Source organism: Anarrhichthys ocellatus, unplaced genomic scaffold (assembly GCF_004355925.1).
Source record: "Anarrhichthys ocellatus isolate YVR2014 unplaced genomic scaffold, GSC_Weel_1.0 scaffold2, whole genome shotgun sequence".
In the NCBI taxonomy this organism is placed as follows: domain Eukaryota; kingdom Metazoa; phylum Chordata; class Actinopteri; order Perciformes; family Anarhichadidae; genus Anarrhichthys; species Anarrhichthys ocellatus.
This window is the reverse complement of record NW_022280032.1, coordinates 396,977-419,883: the sequence shown is the minus strand read 5'-3', so window position 1 is coordinate 419,883 and position 22,907 is coordinate 396,977. Positions and strand designations below refer to the sequence as shown.

The following is a 22,907-nucleotide window of genomic DNA, read 5'->3' as shown; positions in this document are numbered from 1 at the left end:
AAACTTCACCACTTCATCACTCACATTAAGAAGACTCTACAGGTGAATAGAGTCACAAGTATTTATTACAAGCTTACTGACATGTTATGTTTAAATATGCAAATGAGGCATTATGTAATGGTAACTTTTGGTGAAATCTACAGATGTAAACAGACAAAGTAGTAAAATATTTTGGATTTTTCTTGTTTAATTTATTTTGGTTTTCTCTCCTCTAGTCTGAAAGTTATGGAAGCAAAAACATATCAAAATGCCCAGTGCATTAAATAACTGTTACAGTTCTTAATGATCACAGTCGCAAACTATTTTCTAAGGACTTTTATTTATTTATTTTAAGAGCTGTCCCACAGTCGCACTGACCCCCTGAACGATAATGATATTTTTTACTGTTTTATCTGATTTTAATTTCCCCTTAAGTAGTTTCATAAATGTCACACATGAATACTGCAGATGTTCATACATCACGTACGTCAGTAAACCGGTGCTGCTCTGAGAACACCTGACAGCATCACCTCCATCAACAATTCAGGCCTTCGTCAACATATTCTGCTCTTTCACATGTTTCTCATGGAAATGAACATCACAAACCCGTGACTTTTACTGGAAGTATGAACTGAATCTTCAAACTGCTTGATAATACTTTTTAAATATAGTGTGAACATCTGCCTGTAGGTTTTTGTCCAATAAATGGCTGACCCGTGCGACCGCATGCTTTTGTTTATTTAGTTCTGTTCACTTGTCAATTAGCGACGTGAAAACCTCGTGAACCTCCTCGTCTGCGCTCAGACGGAGCCCAAGGTGAGAAAAGCTTCCTTCATCGGTGTAATTAGAGGAGAGGAGGCAGCCATCTGTTGACGCCGACTGACGTCTTGCTGCCGCTGCTTCCATCTTCCTATTCTTCTTATCATTATTTCTTCACCCCCACACACAGTTGTCCTTGACATTGTTTCTAAATGTGATGACCGCCCACGTTCTTACATCTGCAGGTACTGCTTTCCCTTTGGACGACCAGATGGGGCCCTGAAGGCGACGCTCTCCCTGCAGGAGCGGGTACGGCAACACATTTTAAATACGCTGGTGCAAACTTGCTGTTAGCAGAGCCAATGATTATCAAATTATCTTAGAATGATGCTGAAAGAAAAACCTCCGACGTCGCTCTAAATAATAAGGAATCGACGTATTTAGGTTATGTATAGAGCGTTATATTGAGCTACACATATTCACCATTAGTAGGTGCTTATTAGCATGCATATTAGTGGCACATTGGCTACTTATGACTCTTTATAGAGCACTTATTAAGGCTTTATTCTGCATGATTACTACTAGCCCATTCACTAAGATTTACTAATTCCTCATTGATAGTAAGTAATTTAGGAAGCTGTTGTACATGAATTACTATCTTAAGTTAAACTCCATAAATTAGAAAATACTTCAAACAGACATAAAAAAAAATCAATTTTCTCCATATTTTTAGCAACAAAATGAAGTATAAATCAGGCTATGAATGATATCTGAACAAACCCCTCTGAACTATTCGCCGCGATGTGGCCGTTGTTGGTGTTCTTTCAGGTTCTGATGAAGGACATCACCACGCCGGTTCCTCAGGAGGAGATGAAGAAACTGGTGCAGAGATGTTTGGAGAACGCAGCTCAAATCAACTACAGTCAGCTGATGGAGTACGCTCAGATTAAAGGTGAGAGTTTAGAGAGTTTCAACTGTTCAGACGAGTCCACATCAGTGATTCAGTACGTTTCAATTACTGAGAGGAAAGCCCAGAAGAAGATGTGATGAATCCACTTTTTAAAATGCATCTTCTACTGTGGACACGCTGGTACTCGCTGGAGGAGGAGGAGGAGACGCTGGTGCTGCCGGGAGCTGAGCTCTCCTCCTCCTCCATCCGGAGCGCCGACTGCAGGTCCAAGGCTGCGGTGAGGCCAGATCTGGTTCTGTCCACGGTGGACGGTCTCTGCTGGAGGATCTGGGTCTGTCCACGGTGGACCGGTCTCTGCTGGAGGATCTGGGTCTGTCCACGGTGGACCGGTCTCTGCTGGAGGGTCCGGGTCTGTCCACGGTGGACCGGTCTCTGCTGGAGGGTCCGGGTCTGTCCACGGTGGACAGTCTCTGCTGGAGGATCTGGGTCTGTCCACGGTGGACCGGTCTCTGCTGGAGGGTCCGGGTCTGTCCACGGTGGACCGGTCTCTGCTGGAGGGTCTGGGTTTGTCCACGGTGGACCGGTCTCTGCTGGAGTCTGAGCTGAAGGAGGTTCTGGTGAACCTGCATGAGTTCATCTGGTTTCACCAGAATCCGACCCGGTGGCTCCGATGACGAGCATCAAGAGTAACTCTATAGAAACAGACCACCTTCTCTCTGATGGTCTCTTTACTGATGGAGGTCTGATAAAGGATCAGGACTACACTGAGACTGGTTCACAACATTAAAGACTAAAGTGCAGCGGTCCACAATGTGCAGACAGAGGACTCAGTCATGTTTGTCCTGAAGTTGCAAGAATTAATTCATGGGTTCATTCAAATCCAAAGGGTTCATCCTGTGAGGAGCAGGAAATCAGCAGCATTCAGCGGTGAATGATACGGTTTAATCGAGCAGCAAACCTTCAGCTGAGGTTTAAACGTGGTCCCGATTGTCACGTGTATTATAATCGAGTGTTTGATATTTCTACCCCGTGTGTTTCCTGCTGTGTTCGGACCTTCAGCGGATCCTCAGGCAGCTCCGGAGAAGAGACTGGAGGACATGATGAGACTGGGAGAGCTCTGCATCGAAGTCCTGCAGCAGAACGAGGAACATCACTCCGAGGTATTTGATTTGTTTCTATGGACTCGGTTTGTTTCACGCTGAAGGAGAAAATATCTCAAGAACTCAAGAACGGTGTTTTTACTCCGACCTCAAAACCTCATGTTCTGACAGCATCCTATAATAAACTTTTAGAGTTATTGTTATTAAAGTTACACTGGGAGCCTCCATTGTTGATTTTCTCTACTTTTATTTTAGAGAAATAATTAAATGTTTTGGCAAAGCTGCCAAATCACAGCACCCAGCTTCCCCCACATTCACACCAAAGTGTTTCATGGGTTGGTCTCACTGCTTCCTTCTCACTACTGTCTTTATATGGAGGATCATATAGTGAGCTCATCGCCACAATAAAAAAACACACAGGTCACTGCTCGGGTCATTTTCTCTGCGCCGTTAATACCGTGAGATATTCTGTTGAGTGGCCTCTTATCTAAATGCTCTGAGTGAATTTAAGTTCCCCTGCTGAACAGTGATGCGTATTGGATCTAGGGCTTTTATTGTGAAAGGATAGGACGGGAGTAAAGCGGTAAGCGCTGCCGTTGTCAATGTAATTTCCCAAATTAGTTTATATAAAGTACTTCGTGGCTGTTTTTGTGTTGTGATACTCTGCTCACAATAAATATATTATCTCGTCTCGTCCATCTTCATCAGAGCAATGCATTGTGGGACACTTTGAGTCCACTAAATATTCACCGTAGATTCAGACAACACTAAAAAATGGCAAACTCGTGGTAAAGTCCACTGTATAGCGAGTAGTTACCGCACTCAGCTGGAGACGACAGAGATGGACAACTAAAGTTTTCTTTCAATCGGAATACCTTCATGTTTGGGATTTATTATATTCAACAGTATTTTGTTCAGGAGTTATAATAAAAGATGCACATCTGATTTGAACAGCTGGTGAAACATGAGTCATAATAAATCTCTGCAGAGTGATCTGATGGAATAACTTTTACATGACAGAATCTCAGAGTTTAGCTGAGCTGCTGAAGAGAACAACCCTTTACCGCGTTGCCGTATTTATTACAACAGCTTCAACTTCCTTTTCCATTTCATCTCCAGCAGAAACTCTTATTGTCTTTTCTCTTTCGGTCTGAGTGACGGCAGCAGACACTTGATCATTTCATTAACGTTCTTGATCACTTTTCGCAGCACTGTCCATTTCAGTGAAGACGACGCCCACGGTCCAAACGCACGGGTGTAAAGCTGATCAATCACAGGTGTTGAGACGTGGCGGTTCTGATCGGCCCTAAGTGGCAGCGCGGCGCTCCGGCATCTGTTTCTGATCTATTTATAACGCTTATCTTCCGCTGCCATGGTGACTGCTGGATCTGTGCTCCGGGCTTCAGATGTGATGTTGACTTCACGTTAGAGGCTTTTATTATTCTGTGCCGCCGCTGCAAGATGTCACAATTACATTTAGAGATAAATCATAATTGTTCTACTTCTCGCTCCGTCTCGTTTATTTATCGTCCTTCGCGGTGTCTTCGCTGTCAAGACATGTTTCAAAGTTTGGCTGCTGGACAAAAGACGTGTCCTGCTTCTCTGGAAGGGTTTTTGTGTTTTGGAGGTTTTTTACTTATTGGAACGTGATTGGCTCCAAACTAGTTGTGATGTCATAAAGTCCTGCTGGCACGTCCACGTGTTGAACTCCATTTTAAAGTGAGTTCACAGAATCTTTCCTCCTCCAGCTGGTGGATTTTGGTAATTGGATATTCATTTGTGTTTTAACACCCTCGAGATTAGAAACACGCATAAAACACACCAACAATGCTTCTCATTCAATAACAAATACAGAATACAAAAAAGTCAACTTAAGAGAAAACAGAATCGTCCTCAGATCACAGCGATCCCTCAAGACTGCAGGATGAGCATCCCCCACTCCCCGACCCCCCACCTGAAGCTCTGAATATTCACTGTTGATTACTACCGCAGCTGATCAGCTGAAACACCACTGTGAAGACAGTTTTAAGTCTCTAAATCGCTCAACTAGAGACTGAAGACCATCTCCCTGGCTTGTTAAAAACTGTAGAAACGGTTATAGAGTTTACAAAACCTATATTAGAAACAAGTCACAGCGCTTGGTATCAGCGCGGTGACGTCCTGAAGCTGTGTGCTCTAAACTCTGTCGCAGCTAAAACACAGAACTGTTGTTGCTACAGCTGCTCTGCTAACGTGCTAACCAGGAGCAAACATCTGGTTCTGCAGAGTGAAGCCAATGCTTCATGTTGCTGCTGGTCAAAGTTTAAAACTCTCCTCAACTTCCAGTTGTTATAATTGATCTGACGCTCCTTTCTGTTTCTCTTGTTTGTATTCCACCGTGGGAAGGGAAGAGAGGTGAGTTTTTCAGTCTTCCGTCGCCCATGTTTGTGTTTTTGTTGTATTGCTGCTGATTTGTGGGATCCAGAGCTCCATCAGACCTTGTTCTCCATCAGACCTTGTTCTCCATGCGTCTTGCCCACCGTCTTCTTGTTGCTGCTGTGGTGTTTGAGTTAACGTGACTCTTCTTACTCAAAAACCTAAATGCGTTTTTAATAAACAGGTTGAAGGATTTCTTGTGGTACTAACGACTGAATTCAGTTTTTATTGTGAAAAACACAATTTCTAAACAGAACTGTGTTATTAATAGAGCAATTATTATAATGTTCCTACTTTGTTGATGCCGAGAGAAACAACTGTTGCTCTTCAAAGTACACTTAACACAACTTTTTCATTCACTCTGAATGTCTTCCAGTCGTTGTTCTTTCTTCTATTCTTCTTTAACTTGTCACTTCTTTCTTCTCCTTCCCTCCCTTCTTCGGTCTCTTCTTCCCTCCTCTCTTCCAATCCTTCCTTGTTCATTTTAGTTCATTCTTTCATATTCTTCCTTCTCTCTCTCTTTCTTTCGTCCTTTCTTTCCTCTGCTCTTTCTTAATTTCTTCCAGTCCTCCTTTGTTGACTCTGTTACCCTACTTCCCTTTCATTCATACTTAATTGCCTTTCCTAACCTTCTTTCTGTTTTACTTCTCCTCTTTTTCACATCTTGATTCCATTCATCTGTCTCTCTGATAGTCCTTTATTGCTCTCGCGTCCTTGCATTTTACATGTCTCGTCTCTTTGACTCCTCTGCTTCTTTCTCGTCTCTTTGTCTTTCTTGATGGACGGATCTTTACAATCAGCCGATACTGAAACCAATGCCCTGAGAATAAAGAGTAGTGAGTGTTGGAGACTCGTCAGACTGGTTTAATGCTGTTTGTTGTCAGTAAAAGGAAACTGAAAAGGCGCGTTTGAAAGGCCCCAATGAGTACGAGCCGCCGCCGTGTCACCTTTTCTCCCCGTCTCACATCTTACAAATGCTGACCTCCATGCATCAGCATGGGATTCAAGGCCGGTTGCACTTTTCTCTCGGATGTCCTTTAGTCTTCAACAGCAGCGTTCACCTGAGCAGGCCGACCTCTGTCCGCTGGAGAGCCACACAGTCGGAATGCAGCGTTTCTTCTGGATGTGTTTTTATTTTTCCTCTATTTCAGTTTAAAAGCATCACCTAAAGACTTCTGGCATCTGCCTTTATTTATTCAGATTCCTGCAGCTTTTAGCAGGTCAGCTTTCTTAATCAGACCGGGACGTTTTGGACCTTCACGAGACATTAGACACACTGTAACACACAGTGCTGAGGAAGAGGATTCACTCCCCTGAGATGTTGTTTGATCAGGTTTCTTTATGCTGATTTACAGAAAAGGACACTTTAATGTCAAAGTGATTTGAATTCATTAAATATCAAAAATACCCCAGTTAATCGGACACACTCGTGGAGCCATTTAATCAGTTAAATGGCGATCGCCTGTGTGTAGTCCTGGTGTTTTAATTCACTGTTGTATAAATATGTCTAAATCTGGAAAAGTTCAGCTTTTGGTGGTAAAACCACTCTGAAGATGAAGGAACACAATAATAATAATAATGATTTAAAAGCTGCAGGAGATGGAAAGTCACCGAATATATATTTGAGGTAAAGGTGCTCAATACGGAAGAGCAAGTGGTCAGCAGCAGCAGCAGCAGAAGTAGTAGTAGTAGCAGTAATACTAGTTGTAGTAGCAGTCGTAACAGCAACAGCAGTAGAAGTAGTAATAGTAGTAGTAATAGTACAGTAATAACCACTTGATTAAGGTTAGTAAAAGGTGGTCGTGGCTAGCATGTAGCATGTTGTTGGTGTTGCATGTAAACAGGTTGTGAGTTGGCTCCTGTCTTTGTACCAAAACTAAGACGACTTCCTGTCGACCTATCTGACTATTGTGTCTCCTCTGATGTCGTCTCGTCTCACGTCTCTCTCTGTGTCTCTCAGGCTTTCTCGTGGTGGCCGGAGCTGATGGCCGAACACGCCGAGGCCTTTCTGTCCCTGTACAGAGCCCACATGGACGGCGCTCTGCAGGTCCAGCCCGTCGACTCCTGGGACAGCTTCCCGCTGTTCCAGCTCCTCAACAACTTCCTGCGAATGGACCGTGAGTTTGACCTTTACTCTCTGACCACATGTTGTTGGACTCAGCTGTGCTTTGAGCTGAATGCCCAAAACCCGCCGGCAGGATTGAAAAGCATGTTTTCTCTAAAGAATTGCCAAAACTACACCGTTTATCACAGCCAGAAGCTGTGAAATCCTTCATTAATCTCAGATTTTCATCTTTGCGACGGTCCTTGAACACATCCAGTGCGACGAACACTTCCATCAGAGAAATCGACCAAAACGAAGCTTAAAATTGTGATATATTTCACCGCTCAGACTCTACTGGTCTGGAGAGGATGAGGATAGTCGTGACACAGTTATCGGCAGCACCCACAAGAGGAATAGATCTCTTCTTTGTGTACAGCATCTCTCTCCGTACTGTAGTGAGCCAGGCTGCATTAGGTTTGATACACACAGCCTCAGTTCAGACAAAGTAACTCTACAGAAGCCACTCAAAACTGATAATTGACAATTAATGTAAAACCAGGTCACTCAGTGTGACATGAAGAAACGAGAGCAGATTGTGATCTTTACAAAGTCATCGGCCGCGCCTTCATCAGTCTGTGACCTCTTTGTTACAATCCTTCTCGCACATGCAACAAACTCCCGCTTGTTTCTTTTGCGGAGCGGAAATTAAGCTGATCAAGTTCACCGCAGAAGGTTTATTGTGATTTGAGGCGTCGGCCAACCGAGTGTCAGTAACGGTTCAGTGAATAATTTCCCGCTGCCTGTAATCACAGCTTCACTCTGCCAGTTTCTGTGGGCTCTGAACCAACAAGTGTGTTCAGCAGTGAGATCATCCTCCTCTCACACACACACACACACACACACACACACACACACACACACACGCACGCAGAGCTGCTGCAGATTCTCTCCAAATTAAATTCTTTCAGTTTTCTCTCTGGTGGAAAATCAGAAAGTGAAAGATCCAAAACGAATCCAAAGAAATTCTTTCTAGTTTTACACTGATCTCACAACCACCCATTGACTGTATAGGAAGTGGACGTAGTCGCCGTGACGTCACTCATTGGTTTGTGGACTGACGTTTTGAAGCCTTGAGTTCCCCATTTTGGCTATCGCCATCTTGGTTCTTGGCCGCCGTCTCCTTGCATCAGAGGGTGGAGTTAAGTACAACTGAACGCTGAATAAGTTAGTTAACTTTCATGAACTAAAAACACGCTGTGAAAGAGTTAAAGTTTCCGTCTTTTTAAAGAGTAAGAAAACGAAAACACGTACAACTCTGAGACCCGACAATGCTGTGATACCGACCTGTCAATCACTGTGTAGCCCCGCCCTAAAGCATCCCCTGCTTTATGGTCTGTGTGACTCTAAATGGACCATAATGTACTAAATGAACATCATGCTGTATTGAAGAAGACTTGAAACTAGAGATTGAGACCATAAACTCATGTTTACAATGTTTACTGAGGTAATAAATCAAGAGAGAAGTAGAGTCATTTTCTCATAGACTTCTATACAACCAGAGGAGTTGCCCCCTGGTGGACACTAGAGAGAATGCAGCTTTAAGACATGAAGCATCGGCTTCACTCTTCAGACATTGAAGTTTCCACTTGCCTTCGCCTCTACAACCTTCACCTCCCACCACACAAACACACTTTCACTGAGAAAAAGGACTTTAGTAAATTCGCCTCATACTTTCTTTCTGGGTAATGAAGTTTACACCTTCTGCATAACTTAAAATAATGAACTAGGGGTAATTGGATTGTTTCAACAACAGGTTAATACAAAGATTCACCTGCAGAGCAATAGAAATACTCCATAAATAACAATTACCTTTGTGATCCGTTGGCCACCTCGCTCAGCCGCTGATGCCATTAGTTTCCTATCGTACTCTCCGCTAAGAGCGCTAATTAACACGGGTGACGGTAGAGACAACAAGGCTTGTTAAGAGACATGGTTAACGGCACCTCGCACACTCCGGCTGAGACGTAATTAACACGAGCAGCGGAGGAGGGACGCGGTCAGCTGACCCGTATACCTGTCAGTAGGTAGCTCGACTTAGCACACTGTTTAAAAAACAGTTTAAGAGTCGTGATTAGTTTTTTGGTCTGAATGTTAATATGTTGATATAAAGATGTAAAGCTTTTGTTTTAGCCACGATTTATAGAAAAAAACATGGCGGCTTAAACAGAGTGTACCTGTGTAATAAATAAGGTGTTCTGAAATGTTTTCTTTGGTCATCTGTGGATCTGTACATCAACACGTGATCATCTCTCCTGTTAGTTTCCTTTATAGTTAATAATTCATAGTTAAATCAATCAACCAACTAACTATTTATAAAGCGTTGATCCAAAGTGCTTCACTTTATAAAGAGAACAAGATGAATTGAATCAGTCAAACTTCACTGAGAAAAGATGGCAGCTGAAAATACAAGAAAGATGAACTTAAAGGTGAGATTTCATCATTTCCACAAAAACCTCCAGAATCATTTTCCATTTATTTTGTGGATTTATGAACGATGAACCATGTTTCTGGAACACATCCACACCCACTTATGTTCGTAATGTGCTTTTCTACACCTCAAGGTCACAACGGTGCGAACAAAAACCTAAGAAGAGATGTTTGGAACTTCAGATTAGAAAACGTTGCGCTGCTGTATTTCAGGTTGTTGTCATGTTTCCTTCCCCGATGAACAGAAGAGGCTCGCTGCTCAGACTTTGACTGTTGGGGAGAAAAAAATAATCGTCTCATTGTTTCCTCCTTCCGAGCCCTCCGTCACCTTCCGAGGCTTTGTCTGGGAGCCAGCAGAGATTTGGCGAGACGCGAGGCGTTATTTAACATGGCCGATGCCAAAGTACCTCGAATACAGTAACAGGCAGACAGACAGCCCAAGGGCACCACTGGGAACACAAAAAACTCAGCGTTTCATTATGTGAAGAAACCCAAAAAATCTCTTTCTTTGTCGCTCGTATCTTTTCTACTTCTTTCTCTAATTACCATTCTGCGTTAATGCCGTAATTATTCCAAGTGTCACAACATTAGTCAACTTAAATTGAAGCGTAATGAGGCGACAGACAGAAGCCAAATTACAGAACTGGAGAAATCATAGTTTTGACTGTTTGCACAAATGAGGTCTTCGCTTTTTTTTTGATAATTATTTCTGAAGCGAGAGATTCATTTGAGTTCAGTCACAGACTCTGGTGACAAAAGTAAAAAAACAAAAGGTTTGGAGGATAATGAAGTTTATTTCCCGTTTGCCTTCTCTGAACCTCACACTGATGAATTATGGACGATCCTTGACTTCTCAAATTTTTTCAATCTCAGGTGACTCGATATAAACTCACCGACTCTTTGAGGATTGTCATCGTGAAGTGTATCACCTCTCAGTCGTTGTGTAGATTATTTAAATGCTCACTTGATTGTCAGCGTGTGATGGCGAGCGGTTTAGCGAGGGAGGCTGGTTCCTCCCTCTCTGGAGGGCAGAAAGGCTAGTGTTACTCATGACGGAGCAGAGCGAGAGGAATTACAACTAATGAAGCCCTGAGAGACCAGCCGGCTCGCTTCTTACCCAACACTGTCTGTCTTTGTCTCTACTCGCTGTGGACTGTCAGCGTCTCTGGGGATTCATCTGTCTGTTTCACTGTTTTTTTCAAACCTACAAGGACGGGTTGGGGGGGGGGGGGGGGGGTACGCAATATAACCAACACCTGTGCAGTCACAGTCGGTCCTTTAAGTACAAGTTATGCTTTTGAAAGGCTTGTAATGTTCAGGTTTTGCTCATAGTCTGTGTATAAGAAGTGGATGTAGTCATCGTGACGTCACCTCTTGGTTTGTGGACTAATGATTTGAAGCCTCGAGTTCAGCATTTTGGCCGTCGACATGTTGGTTTATCATTGCAACCAGAAGTACAACCGAACGCTGAATTAGACATTTTTTGGTGACCAAAATTTAACAATTACCTCTGTGAAAGGGCTTAAGTTGGAAGATGAAAACATGGACAATTCCCATACCGGCAACGCCATGATGCCGACCTGTCAATCACCGTGTAGCCCCGCCCCTAAAGCATACCGTGCTTTATGGTCTGTTTGACTCTAAATGGACTAAGATATTAATAATGTGAGTCACGTGACTTGTTAGGCACTCGTTAGTCACATGAGTCTTCGGGTTAACCTCAACCACAATCTTTTTCTAAACCTAACTAAGTGGTAGAACAGGACATCCTCTAATTGGAAGATCGACTCCTCCCAAACTGCTCCCGAAGGCTTTACCATTTGTGTGTGAGTGCACATTAATTAGTTTAGACCGAATGGGCAGGTTGAACAGCACAATGAGTGGTCTGCAGACTGGAGTCCTGCAGTCGTTTACCAAGATGGAAGTTTATTTTGAAAAGCCACTATGCATTTAACGAGAGGCAACTGACACGCTGACTTACTGTAACAAATCAAACTCTATATCAACACTCTGTAGTCTGGTTTGTCTGTTTTCATTTAAATGGTATCACATTTGCTCACCTGGTCTTCTTTCTCACAGTTCACCTGTGCAATGGGACGTTCCACAAACACCTGCAGGACCTGTTCGTCCCCCTGGTGGTGCGCTACATCGACCTGATGGAGTCGTCCATTGCCCAGTCCATCCACCGCGGCTTTGAGCAGGAGACCTGGCAGTCAGTCAAGTAAGAGTCCGCCGCCATGAGCGATGAGCGCTAGATGTCGTGTGAAGAATCCTCTGTATAGTGATGATAGTTCTCTCCCACACAGGCTCCGCTACCTGCAGCTTTAAAAAGGTGCGTTCAGGTACAAAGCAGACGCAGCCGGTTTGTGTTGCCCGTAGGATTGTTTTTAATCAACAAAATTAATCGGACAGGCAAACCTCTCGGCTTCTGAGGGGCTCCAGGTGTGGTACGACGTCGTGCAGAGGAAGCGAGCACTCGGTAGAACTGAGTTTCAAATGAAAGTGAACAGATTTACAGATTTTATCTCCATGGGCATTTGAGCCAGAGTGGTTTATTTAAGTGATAGATGAAGTGTTTATTCTGAATAGTCTTTATCTGATATAATTCCCCTCTGGCCTTCTCGAGCTCGGTCAGTTCCATCTCTCACTGTCAGTTGTACCTTTTGTTTACTCTCATCAGCGATGGTTTGTTGAGGTGTCATACTGGCTGCTGCATGAATGTAGCAGAAAACAAAAGTCAAAGAACAAACCAAACGCTGCACAGGACAGAGCTGAACATAAAGCTCAGACAGCAAGGACATGACGCAGTCAGGAACAATGCAGCGAGAGCTGCACTCGTACTCCAAACACACCTAAACTGAAAGGAAATAGAATAGAATAGAAGAGAGCAGTGACTTTTCTGTCTTTTAATAGTGTTTGCTATTGATCAATTACTGCAGGCAGAACAAGTGGCTGCTATTATATGTTACTATTCGTGTGTGTGTGTGTGTGTGTGTGTGTGTGTGTGTGTGTGTGCGCGCTGTGGTTACTGTCACTACTTCTTCTTTCATTCTTTTAACATTTTTCGTTTCCCGCCATGCATCGACCTCTCCACTGACTCCTTCCCGGCAGGTCGTTAACTAACAATCTAGCGAGCGTTCCTCTTCCCAAAGTCCCCAGCCTCCCTCTCACGCTGCCACAGATGCCCAGCTTCTCAGCACCCGCCTGGATGGGGCCGCTGTGTGAGAACACGTATGTATGAGGGGTAGGGAGGGGGGGGGGGGGTAGACTTGACTAGAGGTCTTCACAAGGTTTGAGAATTTTATAACCAAGAATAATACAAGATGGTGTCCAGAAGTAAAAGATACCCAGACCTGAACTCAGACAATAGAGTTGCTGATGTGCTGCCTCCGTTAGTTTGAAGCCAGCGTAGAGCTTCTGGTCTGTTACCTTCTCCGGCTCTGAACCCTGAGAGTTATGTTGTATGATTAAAAATGATAACGTAGAGGAAGTCCACTGAGGGTGGACGGGTTAAACAAACAGGACTTAGCAGACTGCTATTCATGTCCCATGTGAAAGTGAAAGTCAACGTTGACTTTACGCTTATTATGTTACGTTTTTACGGTTGTAACAAAATGTTACAAAAGAAAGTCCACTAAGGGCGGATTATATTTCTTTACGCTAGTTACTTTTTTACGGTGGTTACATTACATTAGTACATTACTCTGTTTCATTCCAGTGTTCCGTTCCGTTGTTACATTACGTTATGTTACATTACGTTATGTTACATTACGTTATGTTACATTACGTGTTGTTACATTACATGTTGTTACATTACGTTATGTTACATTACGTTGTTACATTACGTTGTTGCATTACGTTGTTACATTACGTTATGTTACATTACGTTATGTTACATTACGTTATGTTACATTACGTGTTGTTACATTACGTGTTGTTACATTACGTTGTTGCATTACGTTGTTACATTACATTACGTTATGTTACATTACGTTGTTACATTACGTTGTTACATTACATTGTTGCATTACGTTGTTACATTACATTACGTTATGTTACATTACGTTGTTACATTACGTTATGTTACATTACGTTGTTACATTACATAATGTTACATTGTTATGTTCAGCTGTTGCATTACGTTGTTACATTGCATTGTTACATTGCATTGTTAAATTACGTTGTTACGTTGTTACTTTACGTTGTTACTTTACGTTATATTACATCGTTATGTTTTGCTGTTACATTACATTATGTTACATTGTTGTGTTCTGTTGTTGCATTACGATGTTACGTTCAGTTGTAATGAACATTAGCAAGGTAACATGGTAGGCTACCATGTTACCTTACGAACATGTATATATATTTATTTATGTATATTCATATACAGTGTATATTTACAGTATATACCTTCAGTTATATTTTTTATTCAGTATTATGCTTCATAAATGGAATGCTGACAAAAGTGCTCATCCTGAAGCTAAACATGCTACGTCTAACAGAAGCTGTTTAAGATGTATTCTGTCATGAATTGAAAATGTAACAAAAGTAAATCAGATTCATCCTCTGGGCATCATCGATATCTGATCTATACCTCGTGGAAATCCATCCAATAGTTGAACCTGAGTAGACAACACTCCCCCCCGTAGTTAGCTCGGCTAAAAGAAGACTTAACGTCCTAAAGTGAACCTCAGTATTCTGCAGAGCTGCAAGGAAACACCATGAGGACGCATTCAAGTCGGACATTTGCTACATTTTCATTCCTACCGGTCAGTATTCAAGCGAGACGAAAGTGTGGTTTTGTCAGGTTATGTGTGAAGACCTCTAGTCAGGACTGTCTGTCCCGAATGATCAGCTCTGTTTCTGTTCCTCTGTCCGCACGTTTGTCAAAGAGTCAAGAAACTTTTCTTCTTTTTGCATGCTCAAGTTTATAAGTCCTTCCACAGTATCTGTGTGATGCTGTTGAGTCTCTGACAGCGAGCCAGAGAGCATGCGGCATTATTCTCGTCTTCTTCTCCGGCTCGTGGTTTTTGAAATTGTTTCCGTGACACTGTGGCTCTTTTTATCGACGGGGCTCCGCCTGCATGCGATTGTTACCTCAGAGACTCATTGGTGAGGATGTTGTGACGTGCTGTGTGGTGTGCATGTCACGATGTGAAGAATATCAGTGTAATAATAAAACGCCTCAATTTTCTATTGCAGCTTGCAAGGGATAAATCTACCTGACATCTTGTAAGTGGAGAGAAGTTTCGTCAGTAAAACCCACCTCCTCCTTTTACCCTGCGAAATGTCCCTCTGGCTCAAAACATAGCAAACAAAACTGAGATGGATGATGACACACGGCTAATAAACTATTAGCTTCCTCTATTTTAGACTCTGGCTTTCTGGTGAAATGAATCACCTGATCGCAGCAAGGCCTTTGAAAAGAACCGAATTCATCACAAAATGGTGCCACTTCAAACGCTGGTGGGATCGAGCCTTAAGACAGAAGGAAACACATACAAATCTAATAATTAATACTAAACAAAGACAGTTATTGAGAAAACATATGTCTAATCTTCACTCATTCTCCCGTTCCAGTTCCCCAAATGTGAGTATTTGCTGCTTTTCTGTGTTTTATAACGTTGTAAATGACAAAACGAGACGTTTGATGGACATTTAACACCATTTTCAGACATCGTCTCAACTACGTCAGGGTTCTGCAGCTTTTAGACATGAAGTGCCATTTTAAGATGTTCTTGTTGATCAGTGTGCCACATCAACATTAAGATTAATTATGACAAACACAAATTTAAATCTCCAATCTGTAATTTTCTTCCATCAATATAGGCATAGCAATATTTTTGGCCATTTCAGGACTTTGTAATCATGTAGGAGAACATCTACATCCTCATCTAAGTTGAAGTCATTAATCTACCAAATTTCCACCAATAAACTTTGAAGAAGTCAACAAGTACTAGCCAATGAGAGGCAGAGTAGGGTGGGTCTATCGTACTACCGTAAATAACCGGCCACGGATGAGAGTTCTCTTCTACACTTATTGCTAGGGTTGATTGTCTACCATTGGACTAAATGATCAGTTGTTTGAACCCAAAACAATCGAAGAAATAATCTATATTAGAAATAAAATAACAATTTAGAATCCTTGCTATTTGCTTTAATGTGTCCGTCAGTCTGTTTTGGAGTCTGCAGCAGAACTGGCAGCGTTGGCGGCCATGTTGGGGCCACCAACGCTTGACCAGGAGGCTGGTGGTGGTTTCTTAAAAAGGCTCCTCGTTCCGACTCCCCCAGCCTTTTTCCCACAACACAGACCGCACTGTTCCTCTACCTCACTTCACTTGGCCCTCCTCGATCCAATGAAAAAAAAAAAAAAAAAAGCTGGCACTTCATTAGCGAGCACAGACGGGCGAGTGGGATCGTCCCGTTCCCCGGGGAGCCGGGCGGAGCGCGCTCACAGAAGAGCACCACTAATTAGACATGAGGGGGATAGCCGCCGAGCGTTTAATTGCACCGCGGACTCGAGCCCAAAGCGTTTATTCCTGTGCGCCACTTGTTAAGGTAACAGTCTTTTAAAGGCGAAGTGAGAAAAGTGAGGGAGCGAGTGGTACTTGGTTTAACCCCCTCTCCTCCCTCCTCCGCCATCCGCCATCCTCCTGTGGCTGTCATTCTAGCCGGGGCGCTGTACACTTGGATGTCGGTGGCGGCGAGGCGTTGCCATGTGTTGCTGTGTAACCTGTTCGCAGGGGAGAAGGCGGGGAGACGTCCATCTGTCTCACAGCTCTGCATCAAAACCACCTAAAACCTGTTGAGGATCCTCAATACACTCACTGTGATACATTTACTGTCGCCACTGGTTGTACGAAATACCAGTGAGATTCCAACCGGTTTGTGCACATTAAATACAAATCAGGAATAGTTTGCCTTTCATTTTTACTTCTTAGATTCATTTTTTCTTCCTCTCTTCTTCTTTGGAAATGAGTTTGCTGCAGAGTAATAACCCTTCACAGTCCACAACGTGTGTTGATTTTCAGCTGATGACATTGTTGCGTTTATGACCCATGTCTTCAGAAAATCAACCCTAGAAACATTGAAGAACATGGAATGAAATTAATAATTTACATTGAAAATGTTTGATATGACTTAATTGTTTGGGTCTGCAATTTTCTCAATAATATTGCATACAGTCTCCAAGTAACTTGGTTGTAGGAAAAAGACAGAAATTCCAACAAACAAACTGAAGCCTCAGCTGTTGGAGCGTTGTTTTTAAATGGCCCGTCCAGAGATCACATGATTTAGACATCAAAACTCTCCCTCCATACTGCACAGTAACGCGTTACACAGGCTGAAACATAGACATGTAGATCCAAAATGTAGAAAACATTTAAATATATACGCCTAAAGGTTGTTTAAAGCAACTCTGCACAAGCAACAATGGAAGACAATGTTTACTTTCCTGAGAAAAGTCCAGAACCGAAAGAGGAAGTAAAGCTGAAAATATACCACGTTATTCCAAGTTTATATGTATTTACATCACTTTGGGAAAGGTAGCCAAATCAGCATTGTATTAAAAGTAATTCACGATTCACTGTTTAATATCTACATCACTCTACTACACCTGAAAAGAAAGGGAACAATCAACCCTTAAATACTGTCGAATGGTTTGGAAAATGACGAGCAGTAAGTTACAGGACTCGTCGTCTTTCAAAAGAATAGAGATCCTCGCATTTGTTACACACTTTGGTGGAAAACACAACGACTCTGCGTTGTTGTCGTTGTCTTTGTGACGTTCCGTCGGTAACCCTCTCCGTCACTCCCCGCAGTAACGGCTCGGCCACCTCGGAGGACTTGTTCTGGAAGCTGGATGCTCTGCAGATGTTCGTGCTGGACCTCCACTGGCCGGAGCCCGAGTTCGCCAAACATCTGGAGCAGAGACTCAAACTGATGGCCAGCGACATGATGGAGGCCTGTGTCAAGAGGTCAGACTGAGAGGTCGCCGCAGCTGGATCAGGACCTCTGGGTTCACATCTGTCCGGATCCTTCTCACTCTTTCTCTCTCTTATTGTACCACACATCTGCCAACGTGAATCCCTTTTTTTATTATACTATGAAGATAGAATACAACCCAGTAAATAAACACAACTGTCGCTCTTGTAATTCACTTCTGAGTTTGACATCAGCAAGCTCAAGTACACATATGAGAATAATCATTTCAAACCTGAAAACCTTAAAACTCAGAAAACTAACCTGCTTTTGTGATGCTTTCTATGAAGGTCTGTCTAATTCTTTAGAATTGTATTTCGACATACATAGAAATTACATGTAAAAATACTTTTTTGTAATTTAACAGAAACATTCACAAATGTGTCGCAGTTTTACAGAAAATAGGTTAAATTTCAGCCATTTCTGAGAAACAACAACTATTAGAAATATATATTTTATGTTTTGCCTTACAGAACAAAATCTGCCTTTGATTCCAAAATGCAAAAAGCGGCTAAGTCAACGGACTTCAGGGTGGCGCTGTCGGTCTGCACCATGTTCAACGTGCTGATGGACGCCAAGAAGCAGTGCTCCAAACTCTGCGTGCTGGACACGGGTCAGGAGGTAAGCTAACTGTCACGTGACCTTTCTCTCCTTATGTTCGCGTTAGACTTTTAGCTGAAGGTGGAAAAGGATCACTGCTGTCAGTCGTCACACAAACATCTCCATCTGAATATTCAAAATCAGATCTGAATGATTTGTCACTGCAGAAAATCTGAAAGTAAACGTCACGTTACGTTGTCACATTACGTTGTTACGTTGTCACGTTACGTTGTTACTCTACGTTGTTACTCTACGTTGTTACTCTACGTTGTTACATGACGATGTCTGTGAGCAGGTTTTTATGGTTCAGAAAGGTTGACATTTCAACGTATCCGTGGTTTGCAGAACTGACTGCCAACATTTTGTCAACTGATTTGTGACAAACCACCGAGTCTGGCAAGCCAACCCATTCCCGATGACAAACTTCATGCAGCCACTAACCAGCCGTAACTACGAGAGAACATCTGCTCATCTCTGATTGGTTCTTTGAGGGAAAGGCTTGGTGCTGAGGATTGTTCAGTAGATGTACTTGACTTTTCTGATGGAATCCCTTTATTTGCAGTAATTACATTGAAGTGAACTGACTTTGGTCTGAAATCATAAATGCTGGTGTGACCAATCCCTGATCTCGGTTTTATCTTATCTAGTTTAACACAAGAACTCATTTTGAGAAATAATCTGAAACGAGGAGAAACTGGAACAAGAACATTGGCAGAATGTTGTTTGTAGATAAAATGAGTCTTGGCTGAATATCAGACTAAATCACTTAAGACAGAGTATTTTTCAGTTTGCATCTCACAGCTCACCATCAGAGACTCGTTCCTTGCTGAGTGAACGTGTATCAGCTTCTAAAAGAACCCTCAGTCGTCTTTTATTTCCAGCCTCACTGAACCGTCAGATCAGCCACTGAAATGCCACGTTTCCCTCCGAACATCCAGCGCAGACGGGCGGTTCAGGTGTATTTGTGTTCACTCGACTTGAGCTGTTAAATGGACGGCCGTGAAGCCTGTGTGAGGCGGCAGCCTTGGCGTTTGCTAAGAGCGAAACCCCTTTGGCCGCAGACGGGCTTGACAGAGAGCTAAATTCGCTGCTCTGTTGACCTTCAGCTCCCTCTCTTCTCCGGCTTTCCAACGAGCCGCCGCCGCTCGACAACACAGTCTGTCCATTTTACGTGACACCACACAAGAAAATGAAGAAACATCTTCACCCGCCAGTAGACACACGAAAACGTCAACTTAGTGAAGATGATTCTTCGTTGGCTTACGAGGGGAGTCAAGATTACGACCATTTGATGTTAATGGAAGGATCGCTGATTCTTAAAACACTTCAGAGCCGACACAGCGTAGCTTTCCGGTAGCCTGCAGCTGCACTTTTTGCGACACGTTAGAGTCGAAGATGACGGAGAAAATAACTAAAATGGAAAATCCTTCTGCTTGCCTGAAGCATCAGTGTGGCAACATTTTGCCTTCCCCGCAAGTTATGTCAACAAGTTGACAAAAAACTTCAGTTTGTACGCTATAGAAGATTTAGAGACTGCAGCAACCAATGGAGAGAAAGCAGCCCTCAGAGAACTCTTTGGCGATTTCAGCCGCTACAGTCGCTTTGCGCTTGAACTCGATTGCGTCACTTCATGGGGCATTCAGGTGTACAACAAGAAATCTGCAAAACTCAAGCTGCATCTTTTGTTCCCAATTGAATTGTGAGTAAGTTGTTTTTATATGTTAAATAAATGATTTAAATGTGACCATATAGTGTGGTACCTTCCCAAAAACAATGGCATGGCCGTCAGTGCTAAAAGAAAAACATAAAAATTGGATTGAATTGTGATCTTCAATTCCGAATGTCAAATCAAACCATGGATTTGTTGAATCGTGACTGTTTGCAGTGCTTTGAGCTCTAAGAGCCGGCGTGCTTGTTGCTAACAGGAAACAGCTTCAAGTTTCCGATCTTGTGAACTCTAGTTCCGCATTACGTGCACAAACCTACATCCAGAGGTCAGATCCTAACATGACGGTGATGGTAGAGAACTAAATGTTGTGAGTGAAGACTTCACATCTTGAATCGAGACATAAACTAATAGATGGTTTTGACGGTTCAGTTGAGATGGACAGACTGATTCCATGAAGTCCTTCTGGGTTTCCAAACACGACCAACCTCCGTTCCACCTTTTGTTCGGTTTGTCAGACTGAACTGTGTATGAATAACCTTGATGATTAATGTTCTCAGGAGTTTAGGTGAAAAGCTTTTACAACTCGTCTGCTTGCTGCTCATTTATATCTTTGATTTTTACAGCCGACACATTTAAACTCACAGAGACGGAGTCATGTGAAGATGTGTTGCAAACTCTTGTAATTGTACAACGTCACAATAGAGAAATGTCACTGATGTGTTGTGAAAACTGACTCTTCTCTTTGTCTCGTGGCCTCCGGTCCCTCATGTCCATGTGTCCTCCACGTCATTGTTTGAATCCCAGATTGACAAACAATGGGTAAGTCCCTCTATCGCCTCTCACCTTATCCTTTTTCTTTCATGTCACACTTCTCCACCTAAAGAAAGAAGTTCAGTAACTCTTTATGATAACCACATTAATAAATGTTCAATTGATAGTTTGTGAAACCGAAGAATTAAAACCAGAATTTCTGTTTGTCTGCCTTCACTTATAACTGACGGGACAGCCATTGGAACAAATAACAGCCTGGTCTCCTAAAAATGACGTTCCCATAGAACGAAACTGCATCAAATACAATTCGAAGGAACATATTTCTTCCCGGATTATGTTTGTTTTTGACGCATCACAATTACTTTTGATCAAAGTTTGTCCAAATATTGATAAATGGGTCAAACACAGGACTTTCACCCAGGAGACTTGTGTTAGTGTCCCGTTTGAAACCAAGAGTATCGTTACTATTTAAACCCAAACCCTGATCTTTACTGAACTAAACGTTTATCAGAAACGTATCATTGGTTCAGAAACGTCTTGATTCAACGTATACTCGGTTTGCAGAAACCTACAATGCCAACATTTTATTTCAGCGACTGTGTTGATTGATTTAAAAGTGTATGAGGTTCTCTGTGATGTTTGAATTCAGCAGATTTCTTTCTTTGCGGTTCTTTCAACATCAGCAGACTCATTGATTTCCATGAATACGGTTCAGTTGATGCACATCCGCGTTCACTTGCCAGTAGGCGTTGTGAACGAGGCCTCCTGATCTCCGACCCCTGACCGGCAGTCTGAAGGGTCTTGAATACGTCAGTGTGAACTTGATCCAGACCCTTTGCTGTGGTCAGTTTTCAGCCGTGGGGGGTTATAATACGTCGATCTGCACCGAAGCATTTTGGCCGTTTCTGACGCCTAAGCGAAAAATTCCGCTGCCCTTTTTTTCCCATTTTCCCATCTTGGTTTATTTATTTTTGTGGGAACAACGGCGTCGAGATTTCCACCGCCTGCAGACGTGGAGAGGGACCGCCTGTGACGAATCTGCACTTGAGGAGAAACTCCTCTGCTGGATTCATGAATTCTGCATTTACAGACGGGGTGATCAGCCCAAATCAATGAGAACGCTTATCAGCCTGCTGTCTTTTTGTTGCTCAGGTCATTTGAATAGTGTCCGGGGGGGAAGCGGGAGGGGAGGTCTTGTTGAAAACGTGACCCGGTTCAGAATCTAAAACATCTCACAGAGCTGAAGTAGCAGCGTTGGCTGCAGCTTAACGACCACATCAATGTTTTTAAAAGCTCTAATTGTTCTTTTCAGTTCTTTTTTTTTTGTTGCGCACATGGCAAAGACCGAACTATTTCTTCTCCTGCTCTCTGCTTTTCACGGCGCCCTTTGTAGGAACAAAAGAGGGATGTTAATTGAGGTAAGGGGAGAGGGAAGAAAACAAGATAAGCTCTCAAGATTTGCCAAAAAAGATTCCGAGAGCGCTGAAAGAGAACTGCCATTTTGCAAACTTGCGGAGGGGGGGGGGAAGAAAATTAGGGCTGTCGGCGGTGACCTCCCAGGACCCACAATTTGTCAGCGATCTGTGCGCTTTGTTGATTGAAATTTTTAATTTGGGTGTTCTTTAGACGGCCAGTGAAAGGGCATTGTCGCCAAGAGATGAACTCCCCCGCTGCTGCTGCCATTCAGCCATCAGCCCCAGCCTTTTTTTTTCCTTCAAGGGAAAAGGTGCCATGAATATGTTTTAGGGTGGGGGGGGAGAAACGAGACATGAAATGGCGGATTAATTGAATCTCGTGTGAGCCTTTGGTCCTCGCAGCTGGACCGATGCTTTATAGAAATACAAGGCTGCTCTAATTGTAGGGAGACGCACAAAAAAGTATCCTTCAGATTCCTTCGCTTTTCCAGCGCGGACGGGAATGTCATTCAGCCGCATAATGGTCCTATTAGCTGCTTAACTCAGCGGCGTCACACGGATGGTGAGGTTTTTCATGCCTCGCCGTGTCGGGAGGTGTGTGTGTGTGTGTGTGTGTGTGTGTGTGTGTGTGTGTGTGTGTGTGTGTGTGTGAGAGAGACTTGATGTTCATACCGAGTGTTGTAGGTATTTTTCTTTCTGTCTTTTACAGCACAGACAACACCGTTGTTCAGGGAGGCAGGGAGTCATTTTTAGCCTTTGTGTCCTGTCAATTTGCTGA

At 43.0% G+C, this 22,907-nt stretch overlaps 1 protein-coding gene across 1 annotated transcript in view; it reads left to right on the top strand.

The window, feature by feature from the left end:
• Nucleotides 1-22,907, top strand: part of cadps2 (Ca++-dependent secretion activator 2) — a 109,950-nt gene that overhangs the window by 58,695 nt on the left and 28,348 nt on the right. Inside the window, exons 13-24 of the mRNA XM_031856931.1 lie at nt 984-1,047; nt 1,567-1,690; nt 2,708-2,808; nt 5,134-5,142; nt 7,124-7,280; nt 11,774-11,915; nt 12,806-12,925; nt 14,897-14,926; nt 17,515-17,670; nt 18,148-18,295; nt 20,748-20,880; nt 21,089-21,144. Of these exons, the coding sequence (XP_031712791.1) occupies nt 984-1,047; nt 1,567-1,690; nt 2,708-2,808; nt 5,134-5,142; nt 7,124-7,280; nt 11,774-11,915; nt 12,806-12,925; nt 14,897-14,926; nt 17,515-17,670; nt 18,148-18,295; nt 20,748-20,880; nt 21,089-21,144 (1,240 nt within the window). The remainder of the gene's footprint in view (nt 1-983; nt 1,048-1,566; nt 1,691-2,707; nt 2,809-5,133; nt 5,143-7,123; nt 7,281-11,773; nt 11,916-12,805; nt 12,926-14,896; nt 14,927-17,514; nt 17,671-18,147; nt 18,296-20,747; nt 20,881-21,088; nt 21,145-22,907) is intronic.